Here is a 26,444-nt window from a genome sequence, read left to right as displayed (position 1 = left end):
GGTGTTTTCTGCTCTACCTTCCTATGGTGTCGTTAGTTTAAAAGTCTCCGATCACTTAGGTGTTCTGGTCTACTGGTTGGCTGCCATCACCTAATGGTTGGACGCTACAATTCTCATGACAGGCTGCAGGTCCTTGGTAGGCACAATGGAGCCTGAGAGGGTCCTGGTGGAGTAAAGGGGGCTTGTAGACCTTTCCTTAAAGTAACTCTGTATTCACCAACCCACCCCACCAAAGTGCAAGTACCATCCCTTTGATGAGAGAAATTTCTTACCGGTCGCGTCTTTTAAAATGTGCCCAGTGCTTTGATTAGAGCAAAAAATAAACTTTTACACTTGCAGCACTGTGCCATACTGGTGTGGTCTAGAGTTGGATTCTCTGATCATAATTTTGTATTATGTATTATTTATATATTTTTATATTTTTAAATTATTATATATATTATTTCATGTATCCAAAAACCACCACCTTTAGTTCTCATTAGTCGTAGATCTTCACGTCTGAGGAAGCCCATAGCTATATAATGCAATATCTATTGAAGAAGAGCCTTATTTCTGGGGCTGGTGGGGGCCCTTAGCACTGATGGAGATTTGAAAACAATATTTAGTGAAGCATTTCTGAGATAAACAGATTGCAATGTTATGTGGTATTTCAGATGAGTCTTCTTTTTGTTTGTTTTATTTTTTCCTTTTAGAAAAGTTTTACAGTATGACTTGAAGGCTGCACCCACCTTGATCTCATACTCATCACATGAGATAAAGTATACTTCAGTGAGAAAAAAAATCAAAGCTGTAATAAACTATTCAGACAGGAAATGAAAGCTGATAATATTGACAAACTACATGAAAAAATATAATTTGTGTTTCTAAAGGTCCAGCAGACTGGTCTGCAACAATTCAGAAGTTCCTTATTGCCCGGTAGAGATCTACAGTAGGTCCTTGTGCCTGGCAGTCTGCGGTGAGGTGGCATTTTTTTTTAAAAATAATGTCCTATAACAGACATCTACTTAGTGGACATGGGGGCGGAGCTGCAGCAGCATGTATTTAGACTGCAACCAATGAGCCTCTCACGCTTGATTATCACCCTAAGGCCAGGTTCACACGTACCACATCCACAGTGGTATCTGCTGCGGATCCCTTGCCCGTTAGTTTCCATGTGAATCCATACTCGCAGCAGGATTATCATCCAGCTGCGAGTATGTGAATGCCGCCCCTTTAACCCCCCCACCGACCGGAGCATACATTACCTGCTCCATGCTCTGGCTTGCTTCGGGGGTTCCCAGCTGGACGTCCCACTCAGCCAATCAGTGCGCTGCCCCGCCTCAGCCACCCAAGATGGAGCATGGAGCATGTAAATGTATGCTCCAGCCGGTGGTGAGTTAAAGGGACGGCATTTACATACTTGCAGCTGGATGATAATCCCGCTGCGAGTATGGATTCACATGGAAACTAACAGGCAAGGGATCTGAAGCGGATCTGTTGTGTGTGTTTCTACCCTAAGGGTCCTATTAAGTGGCACAATATTAAGAGCAAGGGAGCACTGACCTGTCAGGTCAGCACTCACATGCTCCTCGTTCCCCACTCCCTGTCTGTTCTATTACATGTACCGATATAGAACAGGGGGTCGCAAGGAGCTGCGTCAGGGGCTGAACGGATGATCTTTAGATCATCCAGGTGGCCTATAGAAAATAGTGGGGGTCTGCTGCTGCCACTCCTACTACAGAGAGCGACGGCCAGCAGACCACCACTATCATTATCGTGATTATATGTCATGTTTTAACCCCTTAACGATGCATGATGGGTATACCCATCAGGCGGCCTTAAGGGTAAGCAGAGAGGGCTCCCAGTGTGAGCCCTCTCTGCAGCCTGTGGCCCCCGCTTGCTATGTGCCGCTGGGGATCGCAGGGGGGTTAGCTGGCGTGGCCGATCACAGCTGCCGGATAATTAATTATTTAAATGCATCTGTCAAAGCTGACAGTGGCATTTAAATAGTTGCTGTGCCCCTCTCCCTGGTGTCTAGTGGGGGGATCTCCCCCCCACAATCCGATCGGGGAGGGGAGATCCCTTGTACTAAGCTGGCCGGGGCTCAGCATCGGAATGACGCTGATCTCAGCTTTGCAATCAGTATATCTGGTCTGCTGCAGACCAGAGTAATAGAGCACTGATCTAATGGATCAGTGCTCTATTATATACACAGCATTGATCTCAATGGGAGATCAGTGCTGTGTATATAGACGTCCCCCAGGGGGCTTTTAATTGCTGTATGTGAAAAATTCCCATTTTAGAAATAAAAATGAATGAATTAATTAAAAAATAAACATGTTTGGTATCTCCACAAGCGTAATCACCCGAACTATTAAATTATCACATTCCTGATCTCGCAGGGTAAATGGCGTAAGTGCAAAAACCCGCCAAAGTGCAAAATTGCGCGTTTTTGTTGACATCAAGTCCAGAAAAAATTATTAAAAAGTTGTAAATACGTAAACAAGGTACCAAAAGAAAGAACAGATTGTGGGGCAAAAAAAATGACACCTCAACCAGCCCCATAGACCAAACAATAAAAGCGTTATAAGAATGGGAATGGAGCATCTTTAAACACATTTTTTTTAAAGGTTTTAATTTTTTAAAAGCCATCAAATAATATAAAAGTTATACAAGTTACATATCGTTGTAATGGTACTGACTTGTGAAACATAGATAACATGTCAGTTTTACCATAGGGTGAACGGCGTAAACACGAAACCCCTCAAAATAAAACGAATTGCACCTTTTTTTTTCCAATTTCACTGCACATATAATTTTTTTCTGGTTTTGCAGCATATTTTATAGAAAAATTAAGTCTGTATTTGCAAAGAATAATTGGTGTTGCAAAAAATAAGTGCTCATGTGGGTCTGTAGGGGAAAATATGCAGGCGCAGTGACCTTTTAAACACGATTAGGAAAAAATTAAAGCACAAAAATGAAAACTGGCTCCGTCCTTAAAGGGTTAAATCAACGATCAGCCAACACTCTCCTTTAAAATTCTACAACCTATTCATTTAAGACACTGAAGGTAGTGTAGTTTATTCTGTTCCTCTCCTTAATTCTAAAATGTCAGTGGTGTAACAGGAGCTATCCTCCCAGCTGGCCTCCTCAGCTCCGCATCCTGACAATGGTCTCAGCAAATCTAATAGGAGAATCGCCGAATATTGCCGCTTTATAGCGGATCAGATGTAACCACAAAAAGACAAGAGTGACTTTCTAGTAAGAACCAGGGACTAGGATTCCAGATCAATGTTCTGTATAGTAGATGCGTATAACATCCTTTAGTTTACATCTTCATACTGAACAGAATCTGGGTCCATGGGTCCATTAAGCTCATTACATTCACAATTTCTTAAAACACATATCAATGGAATATAGTGGTGGCTCAGATGCCCCCGCTTACTACACTACAGCATTGTACATCACAGCCAGGTCACAGTGTATTTGTAGATGGTGCTTTTCCCACATATTGTAGTCATCTATAAGTGCTTTGAACTACACGGAGAGGAAGCATAAAACGATCATAGATGAATACATATAGATAAGAGATCACCCAGTACAACAGTAACAGAAGTATTGCCGGAAAGAGTATAGATTCATCTAATACCTGGTCACTGCCTTAGGGTTAATCACACAATGTAAACTTCCTATGCCCTGGTATATAGAAGGGCTATACAACATGCCCTTCCTCGGGAATTACACATCAGATATATACGGGTTATATAGCATGCTATCCACTGGGGATTACACATTATATATATACGGGTTATATTACATGCAATACCCTGGTATATATAAGGGTTATATAACATGCTATCCACTGGGGATTACACATTAGATATATAAGGGTTATAAAGCATGCTATCCACTGGGGATTACACATTATATATATATATACGGGTTATATTACATGCTATCCCCTGGTATATATAAGGGTTATATAACATGCTATCCCCTGGTATATATAAGGGTTATATAGCATGCTATCCCCTGGTATATATAAGGGTTATATAGCATGCTATCCACTGGGGATTACATATCAGATATATAAGGATTATATAACATGAGGTTAGACATCAGATATATAAGAGTTGTAAACAGTTTCCAAGGCTGATAGTTGGGTGTTAGTGCCCTAATTATTAGAAGAATCGAAGAATTAGAATTATTAGAAGAATCTCCAATACGCTCTACAACTAACAAATATATATATGAAATATTCCAATACTTACAGAGTACAGTGACCAGAACCAGGGCTAACATAGCGACTGCAGCCTGTAACTCAGTTTCACCAAAAAAAAAACTGTCGCCCACACCTAGCTTCTGTTTTCATCCGTCACTGCAGACCACAGCATATGTCATGCAGATAGGTAGTGCCACTGCCTAATGAAGCTCACGGACAGATAGCACCAAATATGAACCATTCTCGAATCAATTTCCTATTTTTTTCTTTTTTTTCAATTTCTCTTTCATTGTGAGCAATGAGTTTGTTTCTTTTTCCCTTTTTTTAAAAAGAATATATAAAAAACTTGTTTCACTATGGTGGCACGTTCTATATCTAATGACATACAGCCAGCATGAAGTGTGAGGAGAGAGGTAAAATTGTTGGTTTGAGGAATTACCAGATATAGATGCATGTCAGGGTGTCCAGATACATAAGCTATGATTACAACTTCAACAGGCACCAGTTAAAGGGAACCTTTCACCTAGACAATGCTATGTAATCTATCACCATCATTTTATACAGCAGGAAAAGCTGAGCGGAATGATATATAACTTTGTGGGAAAAGATTTAGTATAACTTGTAACATGTTGAGTGAAATCCCTGCTCACTCTGTGTTATGGAGTCCAGTGGGCGGTGTCACTCAATGGACCGGACTCTTTAGCATGGAAACATTAGAGATTTCAGTCAATAAATTAAAAGTTATAATGAATCTTCTCCCATAAAGTTATATATCAATCCACTCAGCTCCTTCTGCTCTATAACATGATGACAATAGCTTAGCTAGCATTTTCACGAGTTCTCTTTAAGCTGCCACTCTTACATGACCACACCCAACTAGAAGCTCACAGGTCGTGAACTGCAACAAGACTTGTATCTTTAGACCTATCATTGCAGGCTAGTAGTACCTTAATGCTTTTGACCAGTAGATATAGATTTTAGATTTAGAAGAAATTCAGCTTTTAGTAACCACTTAAATAGGACTCAAAATTCCTGGGTATTTAACTTTGTTTGGTTAATTTCAGACCTGTACAATCCAAGGCTATGCAGCCTCCCACTCGACACTGCTTACTGTATACTTTCTACCTATGCACTGTACTGCTGAGTACTTAGTAGAGATGAGCGAATACGATTCGATTGAGATCATATTTAATTGAATATTGCGGTATTCAAAAGATTCAAATTGAATCGAGTAGTGAGGCGAATACGCGGGAAACATTCAAAAGCCCTCCCATCGCAGTTGGCGCTTTTTTTAAGCCAATCACCATGCAGGGAGGCCATGAGGGGCCCTGGGAGTACGCATGCAGCGCGAAAACTGTGTCTACCCTCATTGGATGGCTGAACCACATGACCTTGAATTTAAAATACTTGGCTCCCGCCTCTCGACCGTAGATGCGCTTTCAACCTAGCCAGGGAAAGATCTTGCAGCAGTGAGAGGTTTTAGTAGCGTTTTGGTTAGGCAGGATTACTACACAACCCAAAAGTCCTTTTCAGGGCTAAGATACAGCGAAAAAGTCATCTCAGAATCCAAAGCTTCTCAGTGCTAAGACATAGATGATATAACAGCATTAGCAGGTGTATTCATTCCAGTACCCTGTGTGTACAAGTGACTTATAGTGTCCCTGTTTAACTCCACTAAGGACACGTCATACATACTGTTCCAGTAGCCCACTAAGGGCACCTGATATATACCGTTTCAGTAGCTCAGTAAAAGGCATGTGATACATATTGTTCCAGTAGCCTAGAAAAAGGCACGTGATACATACTGTTCCAGTAACGTTTGTAGAGCATGATGCTTGATACTCGCGAATAACATGACACTCTACGGACGCACATTGGAATCATGTATGTAACGCTGCGCAAGAAATACGAACAAAATGTGTGAACATTGCTGTAAACGTTCGTAAAGCGTTTGCAAATATTTTTCCTTCACAACTGTGAAGAGTGGCATTATACTGCGATTTTGGGGTGTTGGGTGCACCCAGGCATGCTCTTCATAATGTCCCAGTGTCATTCCGTTTCATGGGGGACTTTGTGACCTCTAAGTGGTCGAATTTTGATTTCCAAGCGCCGCAATTTTTTTTCCCATAGACTATAATGGGATCGAATATTCGTTTGAATAGTCGAATCTCGGTGCCTATTCGATTCAAATTCTCTAAAGTCAAATATTTCACTACTCGCTCATCTCTAGTACTGAGCAAACCATTCCCTCCTTAGGAAGGAATTCTGTCTCCCAGCTGGGGAGGGGATTGGTGGCTGAGCAGGGACCTCCCCTTTTCTAGAACCTTCTTTACCATATATGGATAAAGTATATTGCCCTTTAATCCCTTCTCTGCCATAATGCAGTTTACCCAATTCATGTCACTAGACATGTACATAAAATACAACCTACGTTACTTCTTAAACAGGCATTTACACGGAAAGCAGTAATGCTTAAAGCACATCTGTGATTGGAATCTTTTTTTATTATAATACTAGGCAATGTTAAGGTTTTTGTGGCCCTTTCTTATGTAAATCTTTTCTTACCCCACCCCCCCTTCTCCAACTCCTAATGGTCGTTGCTCTGCTCAGTCTGTACACAGTTATCTCTACTGCACTGTCAACTTGCTGCTCCCATCTTTGGAGTTACGTGTCCATCAAGATATTGAGACTTCACGTAGTAGGGCACTGCATTACAATTACTGTCATATGAACACTTTTTCAGTTGGAAGCTTTTCCTCCCACTTTCTCCATGCTTTTGCACTCTTAGGGTCCTGTCAGACGAAGCGATTTTTAAGGACAAACGATCACAAAGAAGATAGTTTATCGTTAACCTGAAATTGTTCACCATATCACACAGAACGATGGTCGTTAGTTACTACAATCGTTTACTTCATCTGATCCCAGCAAATGAAGGAACAATGTGGAATTACACTAAACGATTAGCAAACAAATACGGAATTACAGCCAACAATTTGTCAACACCAAATAAACGGTGGACAATTTCTCATTGGTCATTGGATTGCTGCCTGCATTTACACAAAACGATTATAGTTTAAGTTCAAATGATATAGCGATAATTTGCACAATAATCGCCCTTAGCCTTGCTGAGCATGCATTTGTTTTCAGCAGTGAGAGAGGAGTAAGCGGTTGTCAGACTATTCTGGCAGAGGCTTCTCTCCCACAGTTATAAAGGAATGGGCATGTTGAAATCCACAACGTCTGCCCCCACACATACATTAGACTACACTGCTAAACTCTGATTTGGACTATTATGTGTATAGACTCCTTTACACCAGGTGCATTGTGTTTGATCTTCTGCTCTTTTGATAGGACCCACTTCTCACTTGATATATATTTGTAGGCTTTGGTGGGTTTCATGACTGTGAAATAGAAGATTTCCTGTTTGTGGTCTATCTGTAGCAGCAGTATCGGAGCTAAGTACAAAGCCGAAAGCTTATTGTAATCATCGCCTGACCAAAATGGAAAATGCGAATGTATTTTTAGAGCTGATAAGTTTATTTTACACGTCTACCTGGAAATCTGTTTTAGAATTTACAAAAACTCACAACATCTCTTATAGGGCCGATGTGAAGCTTTCTTGTGTCCTACGGTCAGCAAATTACATACAGTGAGAGTTATCCAAGGATACTGTGTAATATTGTGTAGCGAACATATGTTGGTAAATTTGGTACTTTATCACCTTTCCGGGGTCTTCCATGCTTTTCTTCTGCTTTTGATATAAACTGCTCTTGTCTGGTGTACATCCTGTAACAGGAATTTGGGAATTCAGCCAACTCTATCTCCCTCCCACTATACATTCTTTATTATGACCTGTATTGCTCTGATGAGTATTGCCGCCTCCATCCTGGTACAGTCCATGCTGCTTTCTACCCGAGTCTCCGTCCTGCCTTTTCCTCCACCGCACTTCTCGGTTGTCTTGGGGCCACTGGTGACCTCCAGTTTTCTTGGTTCTGCTGTTTTCTTTTGGCTGCAATGCAACTCCTATCCATCAGGGTGCGCACATGTTGTTTTCCAGGGATTTAAAGGGCCAGTGTGTTTTAATGTTTGAATCTCCGCGGCACTGTAATAACAGAGCCGTGCGGAGATTCAAATAGTTTCCCCGCTGCCGCCATGATATGCGGGGAACCAATCCAATACTTGCCTGCCTTCCCTGTATTTAAGTCCTGCAAAAATGCACATGTGTGAATGGAGCCTTAATCAAACAAGCACTCATCTACAAGTGTGATTTTCCTACTCTCCATCTGGATAAATCCCCCGCAAGTGGTGTCTATTAACAGCCTAGCTCTCTCTGAACTGGTGATCTACACGACGGTTCCTCTCAAGCTGCAAGTCGGTGTGCTGCATACGAAGGAGATCACTTTTTACGTTCTCCAGGTCTCCCATGAGTCCTGTGATCCTTGGTATTCTGGTCAAGTCCTACAGTGAGGTGCTGCCTCCACACAGTCCTTATGACTGCAACATAGACCTTCTCTCAAAAACCAGTCTTCGTCTCCGGCCGGGGTAGAGAAAAAGGATAGTACCATTTAGCCCAGCATAGACTATCATGGTCTGAATAAGATCAAAATCAAGAATAAGTATCCCTTACTGCTGATTCAGAAACTCTTTGACTGGATCTAAGGGGCCAAGGTCTTTTTCAATCTGGACCTACACGGTGCCTACAATTTAATCTGCAACTGCAAAGGTGACAAGTGGAAGACCACTTTCAACATCTGTGACGGTCACTACTAGTACCTTGTCATACCTGAAATGCTTCAGCGGTCTTTCATGAGTTGCATCGGAGACACGTTTGTCTGGTCCTTTAGCGGTTAAGGAACAATACACTGTACGCCAAGCTCAAGAAATGTGTCTTTGAGAAGATCTCTGTAACATTTCTGAGTTTTCTAGTCTTACATGCAGGGCTTCAGATAGATCCAGAGAAGTAATCCACCATCTTGAACTGTCCACCTCCCCAGGAGGAGCAATATGTTGTGAGCTTCTGGTCCCTTATTGCACCTATCTTTGCTCCGATTTGGAAAGGGGTAGTAGCCAAAGTCTGGACACCTGAGGACAAGGCTGCTAACCTCCATCTAAAGAAGAGCTTTGCAGCAGCCCCCTCCTGCTGGTATCTCCATACAGTTCTTTGTGGTCGTTGCCTCCCCTTTGGTGCAGGAGCAGTTCTTCTGCAGAAGAGTGCCAAGGGGAGGATGGTGATCTGTGTTTTTTTCTCTAAGCTATTTTCACAAATCTAGAGGAACTATTCCATTGGGGATAGAAAATTGCTGGCTTATAAGCATACCCGGGAAGAATGACGCTATATGTTGGAGGCTGACCAAAACGAAAGGAAAGGCCTGTCATATGTACTAACTGGCACACCAAACAAATGAAGAAGAAAATATGTATCTTTATTTTACATAAATCAAAGTAACAAACATCACACTGGGGAAAACCACCCAAAATACATCAAGGGGGCCCCACTACATAAAGGGAAAAGCCCCCAGGACACTCCGACAAGCAAAAATGGCAAGGACCAAATCTAACCAATAAATCTGAAGTGATAACTAGGCCCCCCTACCGTAAACAGTGATGATGAAGTTGAATAACCTTAGACTCCATTCTCTTGCACAGGTGGATTATGGCGTCCTTACGAAAAATGAGCCACAGATTCCTCAGTGTGAACATACCCTTAGGTTGACTTTTTTACCATGTAACAGTAATGGATGCTGCGGCACCACACCTGTTACCATCAGACTTCCCATAACTCAATCACTTTCAGTTATTCTCATAGGTCTCAGCTATGGTTTACAGCCTATATAATTTCTGTTCTGTTTTTTTGGAAGATTTCTCGCTATAGATGGACAGTCACCTGCTGGTTCTGCGTGCAGCCACATAACCACCGCTTCGAGTTCACATTAACTACGTGAGTGACATAACCCAGTTTCCTTTTCCTGTGTTGACCAAACACCAGACCTTGTAATTATACATTCAAAATGTATCGTTCATTTATATTGTACGCTACGGCCACTGTGCTAAGTCTGAGATTCTGGGATTTCGTTGAACCTGGTAAGTATTGGGAGATGGGGGGCTGTGAAGCATTGCAGGTAATAGAACTGTGTAAAGTTGAACATTTTTTGATCAATCCCATTCATTTTGTTGAGTAAATTGTCGTAAATGTTTCTGTAACGTCTCTTGATAGATAAGGACATGTTTGGATTAGCAACAATAGTACAAATATCTAATTCCCTTCTGTATTGTTGATACATATGTATAGGAAGATTGGATTTTGTAAGATTGTGTTTGAGTTTTGTGGTGTGTTAAGAGAACCTGGCAATTTTTTTATTTTATTTTATTTTATTTTATTTTTTTGTATAAAAAAAGATTCAGTATAAATTGTAACTTGATTAGGGATGTGCATTATGAAGCACAGGGAGCACTGACCATACAGCCATAAGTGATGAATATTTGGAATGGTTGATCTCTGTCCATACACATTCAACACAAATCATCGAAGAATAGTTTAAAGAGGTTGTTTGGGAAAAATGAATACTTGGTCAGGCGGGGGACATGTCGGTAATGCATACTTACTTGTTCCATTCTCCGCCACTGCCGGATGCCATTCCGACAACTATTCACTGCTTTCTGTGTTTTCATAACATACGATGAACATACGATGGAGACTGTATACTATGTCCATTTCCTATAGGAGCACCGGAGTCATCGGATGTTTTGAAAACACAGGAAGCGATGTAGAGCGGGCGAAATGGGATGAAAATAGGCATTATCGACATGTCCCGCGCTTCCCAGACAACCTCTTTAAAGTGACTCCGTACCCACAATCTGCCCTCTGCCCCCCCCCAAAAAAAACTGCTTATACCGTCAGATAGCAGCTTTTAATCCAACATCTATCTTGGGGTCCGTTCAGCAAGCCATGCAGTTATTGTTCGAAAAGAAAAAGCTTTTAAAGGGGTTATCCAGTGCTACAAAAACATAGCCACTTTCTTCCAGAGATAGTCCCACTCCTGTCACCAGCTTGGGCGGGGTTTTGCTGCTCAGTTCCATTTAAGTGAATGGAGCTTAATTGCAAACCGCACCTGAACTGGAGACAAGAGTAGTTTTGACTCTGAAAGAAAGTGGCCATGTTTTTGTAGCAGTGGATAACCCCTTTAAACTTGCAGTCCTGTATCAAATTGGCATGGCCTGGAGTGTCTGTGCCCTAGTCCTGCACCACCTCTCCATCCCTCCTTTTTTAACATTCAGAATGCCCCAGGAAGGATTTCTTCCTCATTAGTCTGGACACTGCACATGTGCTGGATAGTTAAGGCTCCTGTGCAGTGTTCAGACAAGTGATGAATAGGATAAATCCTGCTTTAAGCCACACCAATAGCTTTAAGAAATACACTATTTGCTATATTTGCGTGGCCCACCTCATATATACAGTTGTACACTCTGTTACAAAAAGGTTATGCTTTTTTTCATTTTTTTCTTCTGCATCCTAAATGTAAGCAACTGTGCTTTGTTCTATTTAAAGGGTTATTCCACTTCCACTGGTACATTTTAAATCCCCCCCCCTTCCTGGAGGCTAATATTTCCTTCTATATTTGTTATTATCTTTTCAGTCTCCTTCCCCCTGTTTGGAGCCTGCTGCTTTGTGCTAAAGACACAGAAAACTGTGTGTGAGCCGTTTACTCCATCTTTGCTCTGAACACCCTCCTCCCCCATCCTTTCTGAGATGGCTGTCTCCCCACTATTTGATGCAGGGAAGGTTAATTACAGTGAGGTCACCTGGCTGGCTGTCTCTGCTCAGAAGGTTAATCACAGTGAGGTCACCTTGCCGTCTGTCTCTGCACTCTGTGATGCCAGGAGGGTTAATCACAGTGACGTCACCAGCAACTTGATCTCAGATTAACTCTCCCGACATAATAGAGTGCAATGACAGTCAGCCAGGGACACTGTTTACACCCCATTATGTTCCTTTGCATTTGCTGTGTATAGGGTACTCCCATTGACATGATAAGTCTAGCTTTCCAGGCCTAACTGTATCATATAATTATTTCCAGTTGTAATCAGACCTGCAGTGACCTTCACCCCAAACTGGGGCAAAGTTTTTACGGGAGAGTCTGTAACTATGACATGTGTTGTGGAGTCACCTGAGGAAAATCAGGCCTACTTGTGGTACAAAGACAATAACCAATTACAAACTGAAGGACAAATGTTTACAATCGACTACACCAAAACATCAGATACTGGAGATTACCAGTGCCAGACCCCCGCCGGTGAAATGAGTGAGAGTGTTATACTAGAAGTTATTTACGGTGAGTAACATACCCAGCTTAGTAGCAGTATTTCCATGGAGAACCTCTCTAAGGGTCCACCAGTTCTACCACTGTGTAATGGTAAGGTCTAAGTAGCCTGAGGTTATCTCATAGAGAGTCACCAGGTATGTTTTTCATTTTAGGTTATCTCATTCTACAAGTACCAGCCATTGCCTATGAGGGGGATGATGTGTTTCTAAGATGTTACAGCTGGCCTGGGTACTCCGGGCGACGTACACTATTTTACAAAGATAAAATGGAATTCCTCCCATCAGATGGAAAAACTGGACTACTCCTAAAAAACATTAAAAGAGATATGGCCGGCAAGTACAAATGTGTAAAGAAAAGTCAGCAATCGCTCGTAGCTACTTACTCTGATGAGTCCTTTATACACGTCAGAGGTAATCAGATTCATTTTATAATCTTAATTTTGTTTTAATTCAAGCTTCACCAATACAATATGTGGACTTGTCATTAACATAATAATATGTAATATATAGTCATTTTCAAGCCAGCTTGTCTTCTGCTGGACGTCTAGATACTTCCTATGTTAGGGTCTCAGAAATTGAAGCTTTTAGGGGGACATTTGTTAAGACTGGCATTTTCGTACTTCAGGTCTTAACTTAGGCCCAGCCCACAGCCTTTTCCCCAGGTGAATTCACTAAGAGGTGCATGCCTCTTACTGAATCCAGCCAGCCGTGCGCCCAACCCTGCACCCAGTGTACCAAATACACACCTGCTTCCAGCAGGTGTAGATTTGAATCATGATTTACTCCTGTGAGCGGGCACAAATCATGACAAATGAAGCGTGTGAGGAGGCCACACCCATGCCTTGCCGCGCCCCCTGAAACCCCCCCCCCCCCCGCCTGCCCGTGGGGCAAGTGCCGAAAACAGCAGACGTACGCCAGGGAGAAGGGGCAAATTTTCGCTTCACCCTAGCCTTAAGTTTCAAAAATGTCCCCCTTAGTACCACATTAATCTGGTCTCACCGTTGTGTATACCTGTAACTATGGCGGGTGACTCCTGCATCCTATCAGTTACCCTTGCTGCCAGCTCTGTGCTTTGCTATGTGTACATCACCCTGCTCCCAGCCACTGGTGCCATGGTACTGCTTTGGATTCTCCCTTTTCTTTCTGTAATTTAAAAGTACATGTGTACTACCAAAACCTGTTCCCCTTGTACCCAATCCCAATGCATTAGCACCTATTTAATCCAGTACTACCCACTCCCTGGTGCCTTGTTAGTATCCATTCTGAAGCTGTGCTGCATCTAATCCTCTTATCCTTCTCTCCGGGTAATAACCTGTCTTTTCTGGATTCGGTCTCTGACTGTTCCTTCATGTATTGTGTTGTCTCTCTGGTGCCTGAACCGGATTCTTAACCTTAAACCTACACCACTTGTCTTGACCATCTTGTCTGTTAATTTCTGCTCAATCTGCTACTGACTGCTGACAATGCTTCTAGTCTACTGGGCCAGCCATATAACCACTGGGCCATCCATAAAGCCACTGGACCAACCATATATGGATCACACTTGTGGAGTCACTTAGTATCCTTTATCCTAAATCAAGAGTAAAAACCTGGTGGGTATTTAAACTTCACTCCTAGATGTGGCCCAATGCCAACTCTGTTCGGACAACAAATTCACAACTCTTTCCTTGGTTCAATACAGATGTGCCCACCAGAGAAGGAGACGATAGTTTGAGGTCCATGGTCCCTCTTGTACTAGCTGCAGTCTGCAGTGAGATATTTGACTTATTTTTTAGGCTATTTGTTGTATGATATACCATTATATATTGATGAATCTCAATGAATCTTCATAAATTTTTCAGAACTGTTCTCAACTCCAAAATTAACTGTGACCCCAAATCCAGCACTAGAAGGTGATGACGTGGCTCTCACCTGCTACACAGACCTTAGTTTTCTCCGACGGGATACACAGCTGCAGTTTGCCTTCTACCGAGATGGAAAAAATATACAGCGTTTTAGTCCATCTAATGTATATAACATCCAGCCTGTTCATTTAGAAGATTCCGAGAACTACACCTGTTCAGTAAAAGCCTTCTCCAACAATGTGAGGAAGGAAAGTCCAGGGTCATACGTTCAAGTACACGGTGAGTAACAAGTCATGAAGTGAGATTTTTTTTATAACTGAAAGACATATAGCATCTACAAGTAATAAAAACATGATGGCACCTTACTGGGGTTTCATTTATTTATTTATTTTGGACTTCGACATGGGTGATGGTTACAGTCACTTTAACGCTGGTTATTCAAGTCTTGAATGTTGCAGAATTTGAACTTTGCTTCTTTAAAAAGTTGCTTAAAGGAGACAAAGGAATCTGGTCAACCCAACCCATCTGGTCTTCTAGAGCAACATGTTCCCAAAATACCTGAGAGCTTTCATCCATGCAGTTCACTATAGGTAAATGAGAGAAGTCTGTCAGCCCACAGGAATTCACTGATACTTCTAAGGCCCCCAGTAATTGTATAAACTAGATTCTTCTTGAATTTTACCCTGGACCTCAAGATCATAGTTTTTACAAGGCTCTCTGTCACTTACAGTCATCTCATCAGTGGTTGTGTAGTGTCCCACCACGGGTGGTCCTCCTGTCTTTTACACACCTAGGTAAAACTAGTTATTTCAGGTGCCCTAATTCAAACACGTGGTGTCTCACTTCCACAACACACAGCTGCAGTTTAGAAGGAAGGTTAGCCTACACAACCTCTCTCTTACACCTTTAGTTCCAGTAACAGGGCCCTATATAAGTTAAGGGGCTTCCTGTTCTTGGCAGTTTAGTCCTTGCCTGCAGGACAGAGGGCAGTGGAGTTGGAGTCTAGTCCAGTTTCGGTGTGAAAGACTACAACAGCCATGCACTCCTGAGCCTAACTTCAGGGTAACTGGAGTTATAGGAGTAACCCCCTACATCGTGGATTATTCACTTCAGGACAGTCACCCCCTAAGAAGAAAGGATAATGGGACTCTACCGCAGTAGAGCACAGTACCAGTAGACCTCTCTGTGCTGACTACTATGCTCGACTAGTAGGAAGGACTCAACTAGTTAGCTTTACCCAGAGACAGAGACCTGGGACACGTACTACCTCATAGGGCGGTCACTGAGACTGAAAGACAAAAGGTGGTCAGATAAGATAACTAAAACTTATCTAAACATGAGCACAAGGAGTTCTTACTTCACACACATCTCGGCAGATTAGGAAAGTGCTCCTATACGGCCCCTGTCTCCTACTACAGAGTTTTCTTCTATATGTCTTCACCTCAGGTTACCATTATATTATTGTACCTAAGCATGGTTATACCATTTTTGTATTGCACTAAAGATATTTTCAAGCAAAGTTAAAGTCTTGTTTAAGTAAGACTCATCTCTGTCGTTGCACCCTGCACCTCACACTAGTTCTACCAAATGTCCAGTGCCTGTGTGTCCGATGTGGGTATTACCACTCCTGGCCACCATGACAAGTAACCCGAAAACACCAGAGCCCACCGGCTGCACCCAACACTACACCAGCACCCTGGGCCACGGCAATTGGACCTTCCTACCCTTGTTACAAAGTCTCTCTGGCACATCATGCACTTCACAGCACACAAACATAAGTCTTAGAAGCATGAGGATAACAACCATGTTAATAAAAGTGGTCTTGGCACACTGCCTCTTTCTTCAAGCTGGCACACCTTATTCCTTTTGCCAACTGTAGCATGGTATAGTAGATCTACCCTTACAAAATACCAGCCAAAAAAGTAACAAATAGGTCGGTAACACTTTCCCCATCTGAGGTTCTAGTCTTCATATCATTATGTCATTGTTGTATTTTGTAGAATTATTCTCGGATCCACTAATAATCGTGAGTCCAGATGACACCACAGAAGGAGACAGGATGACCCTGACATGTAAACCCAATCTCAGCCGGCAAAGGAAGACTACGGAACTACTGTTCGCTTTCTACATAAAGGGAAATGAGGTTCAAGGATTCAGTTCATCCAATAAATATCACATTTCATTAGTCCAGCTGAAGGATTCTGGGAATTATTTCTGTGAAGTAAAAACCTCTACTAAGAACTTAAGGAAGGGGAGTCAGGAGATTAATATCCAAGTACAAGGCAAGTATCTGGCCCCCACAAGCTCTGCCATCCCGCCCATCAGGCGAGTGGGGCGCACGGGAGATGTACGCCAGGGAGAAGGGGCGAATCTGCACCTTCTCCCTGGCATATGCCTCTGGCGTAAGTCTTGTAAACCCCCCCCATATGATGTGTGAACTCAGCCAAAGACTCGAGATAGATTTAGGGTACAAACCCACTTGACGTATTTGCTGCGTGAATCAGTCTTAAAAATAAGCAGGCAAAACGCAGGTTGGCTTTATACAATTGTTCTGCGTTAAAATACGCAATTGCGTATTTTTGAAGCTTGAAGCTTGTTGTTAGCAAAGCATCAGTTGTTAACAACCTGTGCGAAAAACGCATGTAGCTTCACACTTCAAAAATACGAAATTGCGTATTTTAACGCAGAACAATTGTATAAAGCCAACCTGCGTTTTGCCTGCTTATTTTTAAGACTGATTCATGCAGCAAATACGTCAAGTGGGTTTGAATAGTGATTTTGAGGTCAGCTAAAAATATACCATCAACAACATATGAACAAATTTTTGTTTATCGTTTGATCATTGCCGCATTTACACCAGAAGATTATTGCTTAAATTCTAAAGATTTATTAAAAGGTTTATTTATTACGTCATTGTTTTTTGCAGAATTATTCTCAGATCCACTAATAAACGTGAGTCCAAACCGCACCACAGAAGGGGACTCGATGACCCTGACATGTGACACCAGTCTCAGTCGGAACAGGGAGGTTACAGAACTACTGTTCGCTTTCTATGTGAATGAAAACAAGGTTCAAGGTTTCGATTTATCCAATAAATATCACATTCCATTTGTCCAGTTAAAGGATTCTGGGAATTATTCATGCGAAGTAACAACCTCAACTAATACCATAAGGAAAAAGAGTCTGGAGATTAATATCCAAGTACAAGGCAAGTATCTAGTAGGACATAAAGAGTACCCGTCACTTAAAAAAAAAAAAAAGCACCAGGGGCAGGGAGTGTGTGTGTGTGTGGGGGGGGGGGATTGAAAAAGGTAATAAGTTTATCAGTCCCCGAGCCCACGCTGCGCTGCATCACAGAGATCCTGGACTGCATCGGCTGTCATCTTCTAACCGATTGTGGGTATGTCACAACCTGGGATCCACATCACAGACAGTGGGGCATCCATCAGCCTGGTCATGATGTAGCCGGCGTGGGTCAAGGAGTTGGATGCAGCTCTACGCGGGCACTTGGACAGGTGACTATTACTTGTTTTTTATTCCCCCCACCCCCTGGCCATAATGAGTTTTTAATTCCCAGCTGGAATCCTCCTTTAATAATCTTAATAATCAGTCATCTTTTATAGGAGCTATGGAGTTCTATACCACTCCATATGCAACTATAAGACGACTTTAAGACGACGACTGCATAACATATTTTTTGGCCATTATTTGTGGAATAACAGTCATTGTTTTGAAATAATGGCCGTTATTTGGGCTCGAAATTACGTTGGTCAAAAAAAAAAAAAAAAGGGCCATCAAGGGGACAAAAAGACGTCGCATGGTCGTGGCCTAATGGTATTAAGGTTGCCCAGATCATTATTTAATCCTTTTTTTTTTTCTTTTGTTAAAGGTGCAAAGTCTAGAAATTATGAACTGGAGAACATAGTGAGAATAGCCATCTCATCCTTCCTATTTATTGTCTGCTGGCTTATGGTTATACGGTGTTGCTGATAATTCAGAAGTCACTCAAACTATCGGGCAATTGACGTTGGTGTGAAGCCTGCGGAGCAGGAAATCAGAGGAGGATTTGATGGATAATTGTTCCTTTGGAGAATCAAGTTGTGGGTGAAGATCTCCAGGAAGATCTATGTTACCAAGCAGATGGTAGATGTTGGTGGTGGGTTATCTAGACCTCTACCTTATCACTTATATCTCACTTACAGGACATGTGTTTGATTCCTTTAAACCAACAAAAAAACAAAGTGAGAGTCTTTGTAGGATGAGGATCTTCTTATTTCTATATTCATCTCTATAGAGGATAGTGTAGAAACACTACAAGACTTCAGGAAGAGCACTTGGCATATTAGTCAGAGCTTCTCACGTCTTGTGGTTTGTATCAGGCCGTTTCCAGAATTCTGTGGTTTCCTCATCTAATGTTCCTTTTTGTTCTGATTAAACTAGAGATTTAGCATCTTAGCTCAAGATAGCGATATGAAGAAGTATCCACTTTCCATATACTCCTTATTATTGTCCCGTGTCTTTAGAGTTTTGCTGCCCTTATAACTTTCAAAATATAAATCAAGACGTGAAATAAGCAAGTTTGCAATATAAATTCATTATAATTATTATTATTTTTTTTTAGTTATCATTCTGTAAAACAAAGCTATACTTACTTGTATCCAAGTCTGGTCTCCTGAAGGCAGCTACTGTATGTAACAGCTATACTTACTGTATCCAGGTGCAGTCTCCTGAAGGATACTATATAACAGCTATACTTACTGTATCCCGGTTCAGTCTCCTAAAGGTACTGTAGTTATATAACAGCTATACTTACTGTATCCAGGTCCAGTCTCCTAAAGGCAGCTATATAACAGCTGTACTTACTGTATCCAGGTCCAGTCTCCTAAAGGCAGCTATATAACAGCTGTACTTACTGTATCCAGGTCCAGTCTCCTGAAGGCAGCTATATAATAGTTATACTTACTGTAGCCAGGTCCAGTCTCCTGAAGGCCGCTATAAAACAGCTATACTTACTGTATCCAGGTCCAGTCTCCTGAGGGCAGCTATATAGCAGCTATAGTTAGTGTATCCAGGTCCAGTCTCCTGAAGGCTGCTATATAACAGCTATACTTACTGTATCCCGGTCCAGTCTCCTAAAGGTGCTGTAGCTATATAACAGCTATACTTACTGTAGACAGGTCCACTCTCCTGAAGGCAGCTATATAACAGCTATACTTACTGTATCCAGGTCCAGTCTCCTGAAGGATGCTATATAACAGCTATACTCACTGTATCCAGGTCCCGTCTCCTGAAGGATGCTATATAACAGCTATACTCACTGTATCCAGGTCCCGTCTCCTGAAGGCAGCTTTATAATAGCTATGCTTACTGTATCCAGGTCCAGTCTCCTAAAGGCTGCTATATAATAGCTATACTTACTGTATCCAGGTCCCGTCTCCTGAGGGCTGCTCTATAACAGCTATACTTACTGTATCCAGGTCCAGTCTCCTGAAGCTTTTTAGACTTGTGCTGGTTTAAGGAAATAAACCAAACACATGAAGTTCCGGCCAGTACAGAGTGTCACGACTCAATGTGTCCATCAATCACATGACTGCTCTGTGAGCGCAGATGACCTGGCAAGCACGGCATATTTAGACTCTCTGACCACAATAAGGAGTCAGAAGACAGGAAGTGGCGTGTTTTCCATGATAACTAAAAAAAAAAAAAAAGAATGTGAATTGCAAACTTGCTTTATATCACATCTACTGCTGATTTAGGTTTTGAAAACCTAAGCTAACATCGAAGGAAATGAGAACTGGGGTGGTTATTAACCTCTTAAGGACATAGGACGTACCGGTACGTCCTATGTCCTCACTTGCACTTCAAAGCGGGGCCGCGCGGCGGCCCCGCTTTGAAGTGCCGCGATCCCGGGTGCCGCGTGTAGCCCGGGACCGCCGCTATTAGCGGGCACGGTCTGATCGCCGTGCCCGCTAATTAGCTAATCGGAGGCAGCTGTCAAAGTTGACAGCTGCCTCCGATTACCGGAGGCAACGTTTCCCTGGTGTCTAGTGGGGGAGATCGCTCCTCCGGGACCTTGTCCCGGAGGAGCGATCTCCGTTACTGATGCCGGCCGGGGACGCGTCCAAGATGGCGCCGTCCTCGGCTCGGCACTCGTTCGTTTTCGGCTGCAGCAGCCGAAAGCAAACGAGTGCCGATCTCATGGATCTCTGCAGCATATCTATGCTGCAGAGATCTCAATGAGAGATCACAGTGTATATACTAGAAGTCCCCCATGGGGGCTTCTAGTATATGTGTAAAAAAAAAAAAAAAAGTGTTGTTAATAGTAAAAAGCCCCCTCTTCTAATAAAAGTCTGAATCACCCCCCTTTTCCCAGGTTTTAAATAAAAGTAAACAAATAAATAAATAAATAAACATGTTTGCTATCGCCGCGTGCGTAATCGCCCGAACTATTAATTAATCACATTCCTGATCTCGTACGGTAAACGGCGTCAGCGCAAAAAAATCCCAAAGTGCAAAATTGCGCATTTTTGGTCGCATCAAATCCAGAAAAAATGTAATAAAAAGCGATCAAAAAGACGTATATGGGCAATCAAGGTACCGATAGAAAGATCACATCATGGCGCAAAAAATGACACCTCGCACAGCCCCATAGACCAAAGGATAAAAGCGCTATAAGCCTGGGAATGGAGCGATTTTAAGGAACGTATATTGGTTAACAACGGTTTGAATTTTTTACAGGCCATCAGATACAATATAAGTTATACATGTTATATATCGTTTTAATCGTAACGACTTGAGGAACATGCATAACAAGTCAGTTTTACCCCAGGGTGAATGGCGTAAAAACACATTTCCCCCAAATAAAAGAAATGCGTTTTTTTTTTTCAATTTCACCACACTTCGAATTTTTTTCTGGTTTCGCAGTGCACTTTATGCAAAAATTCAGCCTGTAATTGCAAAGTATAATTAGTGACGCAAAAAATAAGGGGTCATGTGGGTTTCTAGGTGGAAAAATGCAAGTGCTATGACCTTTTATGCACAAGGAGGAAAAACCGAAAACGTAAAAACGAAAATGGGCCATGTCCTTAAAGGGTTAAAGAGAACCAATCACCTAAAATTTACTATCCCTATTATCAAAGATTCTCTCTCCCTAAGTCTATCTATGAAGATACAGACTGCCTTCGCAGTCTGTATCTTATTCTTTACCTAATTTCTCTTCCTCTGTGCAGTAATGCTGGGCGCCGCCATCTTGATGACGTCACTCTGGAACGCACCGCTGGAACGCACGTGACGTCATCAAGATGGCGGCGGCCGGCATTAATGCACCAGAACAAAGGAGCAGGTAAAGCATAAGATACAGATTGAAAATGCAGTCTGTATCTTTATGAAGTCTATTTATGAAGATACAGACTACATTTGCAGTCTGTATCTTATACTTTACCTGCTCCTTTGTTCCGGTGCAGTAATGCCGGCCGCCGCCATCTTGATGACGTCACGTGCGTTCCAGCGGTGCGTTCCAGAGTGACGTCATCAAGAAGGCGGCGCCCGGCATTACTGCACCGGAACAAAGGAGCAGGTAAAGTATAAGATACAGACTGCAAAGGCAGTCTGTATCTTCATTTTGTCTATTTATTAAGATACAGACTGCCTTTGCAGTCTGTATCTTATACTTTACCTGATCCTCTGGTCCGCTACAGCAAGGCCGGCGCCGCCATCTTGATTACGCTACTTGCGTTCCACCGCTGGAACGCAAGTGACGTATTCAAGATGGAGGCGCGCGGCCTTCCTGCACCGAACAAGAGGATCAGGTAAAGTATAAGATACAGACTGCAAAGGCAGTCTGTATCTTAATAAATAGACAAAATGAAGATACAGACTGCCTTTGCAGTCTGTATCTTATACTTTACCTGATCCTCTGGACCGCTACAGCAGGGCCGGCGCCGCCATCTTGATTTAGTCTTTTGCGTTCCAGCGGTGGAACGCAAGTGACGTCATCAAGATGGCGGTGCCCGGCCTTGCCGCTTTGCATGACGAGAGCTTCCTGTCTCGCGCCGGCTCTTTTGAAAAGAGCCGGCGCGAGATAGGAAAGTAAAAAGTAAATATTTTAAAAACACAGCCAAAAAAGTAATGAATTATATTTACAAATATTAATAAAATAAGTAAATACATCAAATTAGGGGAAAAAAATTTTTTTATTTTCATCGATGATTGGTTCTCTTTAAGCAAAGTATTAAGCTTATTTAGGGAGAGACCATGTTATTTGTGCAGCTATGTGTATGAACGAGAGAGAAAGAGAGGTAAAAATGAAAGGAGTACTCCAGTCAACAATAAAAAATGCAGGGGGAGGAGGGTAGTGGGGGGTGGGGACATAGTAAAGAAATCCTACTTACCAATGCTTGTAGCCCTGTCAGTGCTTATGGTCCCCCACAGGGCTCCTGATCCACACTCAGAAATTCCTAGTGAGCCAATCAGTGAGTGAGGCGAGAACTTGGAAGATTTGGGAGCCCAGACACTGCACTGCAGGAGCACAGGGATGGATAAATAGAACTTTTTTATTATGTTCTTTACTATGTGTGATCTCTTAGATCTTGCATTGTTAATAATTTACATTTGTGTATGCTGAATATTTATTTTGTACTGAGTTTTTCAGGACATGGTGGCTGCATCCACACACAAAGAGGAGAATCTTCTTTATATCTTTATCTTATTCCCTCAGAAGTCGCCCCAGTATCATGTAGGACATTACACTGAAGCTGCTGAGACAGATCCACTGTACACCAGTGTGAAAAAATAACTGCCCTCGTGTCTCACTGGCCATATATAAAGGAGTAGGAGTCAGTGCCTAATAAAATACAGGAGTCAGGATTGAGGCATACTGCCCTGTTATATAAAAAATGTAGAAAGTGTCAATATTTTTTTTTTTAAAGGAAAAAAGGTTTGGAGTCTGCTATTTTTTTTGTGTATGTAATTTTTATGGAATTCACACTACAGGTGTATCTAAGCCTACCCAGCATGATACTACCTGAAAGTGAAATGTTACACATTTTTATAAAATGATCTCCATATACATCATGTAGCTGAGGTGGTGTATCTATATCTCAGCCTATTATGTATGATACTGACTGCTGACCTAATGAATCAACAAAGGGCGTAACTAGAAATATCTGAACCCCATGACAAACTTCACCAGACATTACTACTACACTGTTACTGGGCAAATCCTGCATGCTAAGATGAATAATACAAACAGTACCAGTTTAAAAGGGACAAATATTACCACTGCAAACTGACTAAGAGCACGATTACTACTGAATAAAATGCACTGTACAAAGACCAATATAAAACCTCATACAGTCAACATATAATGGGTAGATATCAGCACCAGGCTCTGCAGACCATATAAGGGAATACAGTGCAGTTACAGCCAATGACTCACAGGGGGCGTCTTCTTTAAGTGAATCACAGGAACTTCTTTTTCAGTCAGATTTGCTCACTTTTTTTTTTACTCTCCATTAGAGCTGAGCGAGGAGTAAAATGTTCGGAAGCTCGAAATTTGATTCAAACAGACTGTGATACTCGATTACTCAATCAAATATCAAACCCTATTAAAGTCAATGTAACAAAAATGCTTATTTCTTGGTGACCTCCAAATACGGTTTACAAGTCTACAATGACACCTCAGAAAATTATACAAACACCTCTGGAATGCAACTGGGACAGCCCGGTAAGCATGCCTGGATGCATCTAACACGCCCAAATCACAGTATTATGGCATTATCACAGCCTCTCAACAATACACTACAAACACTATAGGAACTTTATGTAAAGTGGAAAAATACATGGAACACTTCTTTCCTCTACATTAGCATGAACAGAAAGCACAATTGTGTCACTTGTGTCACATGAACAGAAAGCACAATTGTGACAGTGTCACTTTAAAGCCCTGGAGGTGATCTCTCCAAAATAGAGTTAGAGGCCCTTGAGGTGAGTCTTCCAAAATGGAGTTTGAGGCCCTTGAGATGAGCCTTTCGAAAATAGAGTTTAAGGGTGGCTCTTTAGATGAGCTCTCCTAAAATTTATTATGTGGCCCTTGAGGTGTGCCCTCCAAAAATAGAGTTATAGGCCCTTGAGGTGAGCCCTTCAAACATTTATTTTTGGCCTCTGAGAAGCCTAAAAATTATAAAAGAAAAAATTTGGCCCTTGAGGTGAGCCCTCCAAACATACATTGTAGCGCCCTTGTTATGGGCCCTACAACATTTATTTTAAGGCCCTTAAGGTGAGCCCTACAAACTTTTATTTTTAAGCCCTTGAGGTGAGCCCTAGAAACATTTATTTTAAGGCCCTTGAGGTGGGCTCTAAAAACATTGATTTTTAGGCCCTTGAGGTGAGCCCTTCAAATATTCTGTGCAAGAGCGTTGTGGTGTTCCACCTTAAAAAAATTGAATGGCCCATTAATCTGGTGGTTGAGGAGGAGGAAGAAGAAATGAGCTAAACCATTCACTTGATACATTTTTGTTGGGTTGATAGGGGTTTATGGGAATTTTGTGGCACTGCTTCAGCAGACACATGGCACTTCATGTTTGAATGCTTTCCACTGTTGCAGATGCAAAGTCTGGATCAATCCAGTGGCTGTTCATTTTGATAAGCGTCAGCCTGTCAGCACTGCAAGTTGACAGGCAGCTGCTTTTACCTGTGATATTGTCCTTGGCCTGCTACAATTACAATGTAACAGCAAATAGGTAAAAAAAAAGTGTAACAGGTTTTTCATTTTCTTTTATTAGTAGCGCAGAGCACCAAAACTTGCTCCTTACAATAAGAAGTAACAGCAAATAGGTCTGGAGAAGTATAAGCTGCCCTCCTGCCTGTCTGTAAATGATATGCTGGTAGGCAGCCTATTTACTGGACAGAGCTGTATGCTGTGCTGTGTAGTGGCCCTGAAATGTTTTTTTGGGGGGTCTTTTCTGCTTACAATCACTTAAAATCCTCACTGTCCATATTCCAAGATCTCTCACTCAACTTCTCCTGCAACAACTAGAATGTAGGAGAAATATGTGAACTGAACCCTATTTCTCACAGTAAGCAGCTTCCTGTCTGTAAAAATAAGCTGCATATGTGCTGGTAGCCAGCCTATTCACAGGAAATCTGTAGATATATGCTGTGCTGTATGTAGTTGTAACCCTTAGTCTTTTTGGGGGTCTTTCCTGCCTACAATCTGATCAATCTTCACTGTCCCTACTCCAAGATCTCTCCCTGACTAGCTGAAAGATGGCATCTGATGATGAGCAGAAAAAGTTAAGCTTTTATACTCTGAGATTCCTAAGGGGGATTTGCCTGTGTGAGAAAGCTGAGACGCTCTTTATAAGATCCTTGTGGAATGCTGAAATTTTTCCCACAAAGTTCTTATGGTTGGGCTGCTTAATACATAACTCTAGATATACACAATACAGAATATTTCCCTGGGTGTGGATCCCATTACCGTACCTGGAACAAAAATGCAGACTCCTGGTCCAGATGGACTGTGCCAGGGAAGCCACTGCTTTTATCACTTTTTCTTTGTAATAATCTTGCTGACGGTACTCCTGGCTGAGTTGATAGAAGGTGGTGGGCTGCAATCTCACTGCAATTTTAAGCTCTGAATAGTGTCGTACCTAATTTAGTACAACCCCATCAGGTGAGAGTGCATACTGTGTTTGTCGCTTCCTCAGAGTTTATTCTCCTGCACATGCAGTGCTTATTACTTTTTTCTTTCATATGTTCAAGTTCTTTCAATTTTTAAATTTATCTGGCACTTCCAGACGCGCTTCATTTCACATAAAGGGCTGTGGGTCTTATGGGAACACTCCAAAAATGGAGTCAGAAGCCCTTGAGGTGAACCCTTCAAAATGGAGTTTGAGGCCCTTGAGGTGAGCTCTCTAAAATGAAGTTAGAGGCCCTTGAAGTGAGCCCTACAAAATGAAGCTTGAGACCCTTGAGATGAGTCCTCCGAAAATAGAGTTAGAGACTAGAGATGTGAGTGAGAGTGCATACTGTGTACTTGTGTTTGTCGCTTCCCTAGAGTTAATTCTCCTGCACATGCAGC

The 26,444-nt window shown here is 42.1% G+C and overlaps 2 protein-coding genes across 2 annotated transcripts in view; one reads left to right on the top strand and one right to left on the bottom strand.

Annotated features, from left to right (window-relative positions):
* LOC138770425 (Fc receptor-like protein 5) overlaps nucleotides 1-7,986 on the bottom strand; it is a 36,908-nt gene extending 28,922 nt beyond the window's left edge. The window contains exons 1-2 of the mRNA XM_069949529.1: nucleotides 7,923-7,986; nucleotides 7,567-7,692 (exon numbers count right to left, since the gene is read on the bottom strand). Coding sequence (XP_069805630.1) covers nucleotides 7,567-7,692; nucleotides 7,923-7,986 — 190 coding nt within the window. The remainder of the gene's footprint in view (nucleotides 1-7,566; nucleotides 7,693-7,922) is intronic.
* Nucleotides 7,987-11,948: 3,962 nt separating this feature from the next.
* On the top strand, nucleotides 11,949-25,038 carry LOC138770424 (Fc receptor-like protein 5). Its single transcript, XM_069949528.1, has 9 exons — nucleotides 11,949-12,036; nucleotides 12,277-12,531; nucleotides 12,675-12,932; nucleotides 14,363-14,644; nucleotides 16,366-16,647; nucleotides 17,292-17,573; nucleotides 18,255-18,289; nucleotides 23,082-23,137; nucleotides 24,969-25,038. Exons 1-9 carry the CDS (start codon nucleotides 11,949-11,951, stop codon nucleotides 25,036-25,038), a joined length of 1,608 nt encoding a protein of 535 aa, XP_069805629.1.
* Nucleotides 25,039-26,444: the final 1,406 nt, after the last annotated feature.

Source organism: Dendropsophus ebraccatus, chromosome 13 (genome assembly GCF_027789765.1).
Source record: "Dendropsophus ebraccatus isolate aDenEbr1 chromosome 13, aDenEbr1.pat, whole genome shotgun sequence".
Lineage (NCBI taxonomy): Eukaryota > Metazoa > Chordata > Amphibia > Anura > Hylidae > Dendropsophus > Dendropsophus ebraccatus.
Note: the sequence above shows the minus strand (reverse complement) of the source record. Positions and strands in the feature narration are given on the sequence as shown.

Coding starts and splice junctions, on each gene's coding strand:
- LOC138770424 (XM_069949528.1), top strand. CDS start 11,949: ATGGCTGTCTCCCCACTATTTGATGCAGGGAAGGTTAATTACAGTGAG. Junction 14,645..16,365: donor GTCATACGTTCAAGTACACG/GTGAGTAACAAG, acceptor TGTATTTTGTAG/AATTATTCTCGGATCCACTA. Junction 17,574..18,254: donor GATTAATATCCAAGTACAAG/GCAAGTATCTAG, acceptor CTTTTGTTAAAG/GTGCAAAGTCTAGAAATTAT.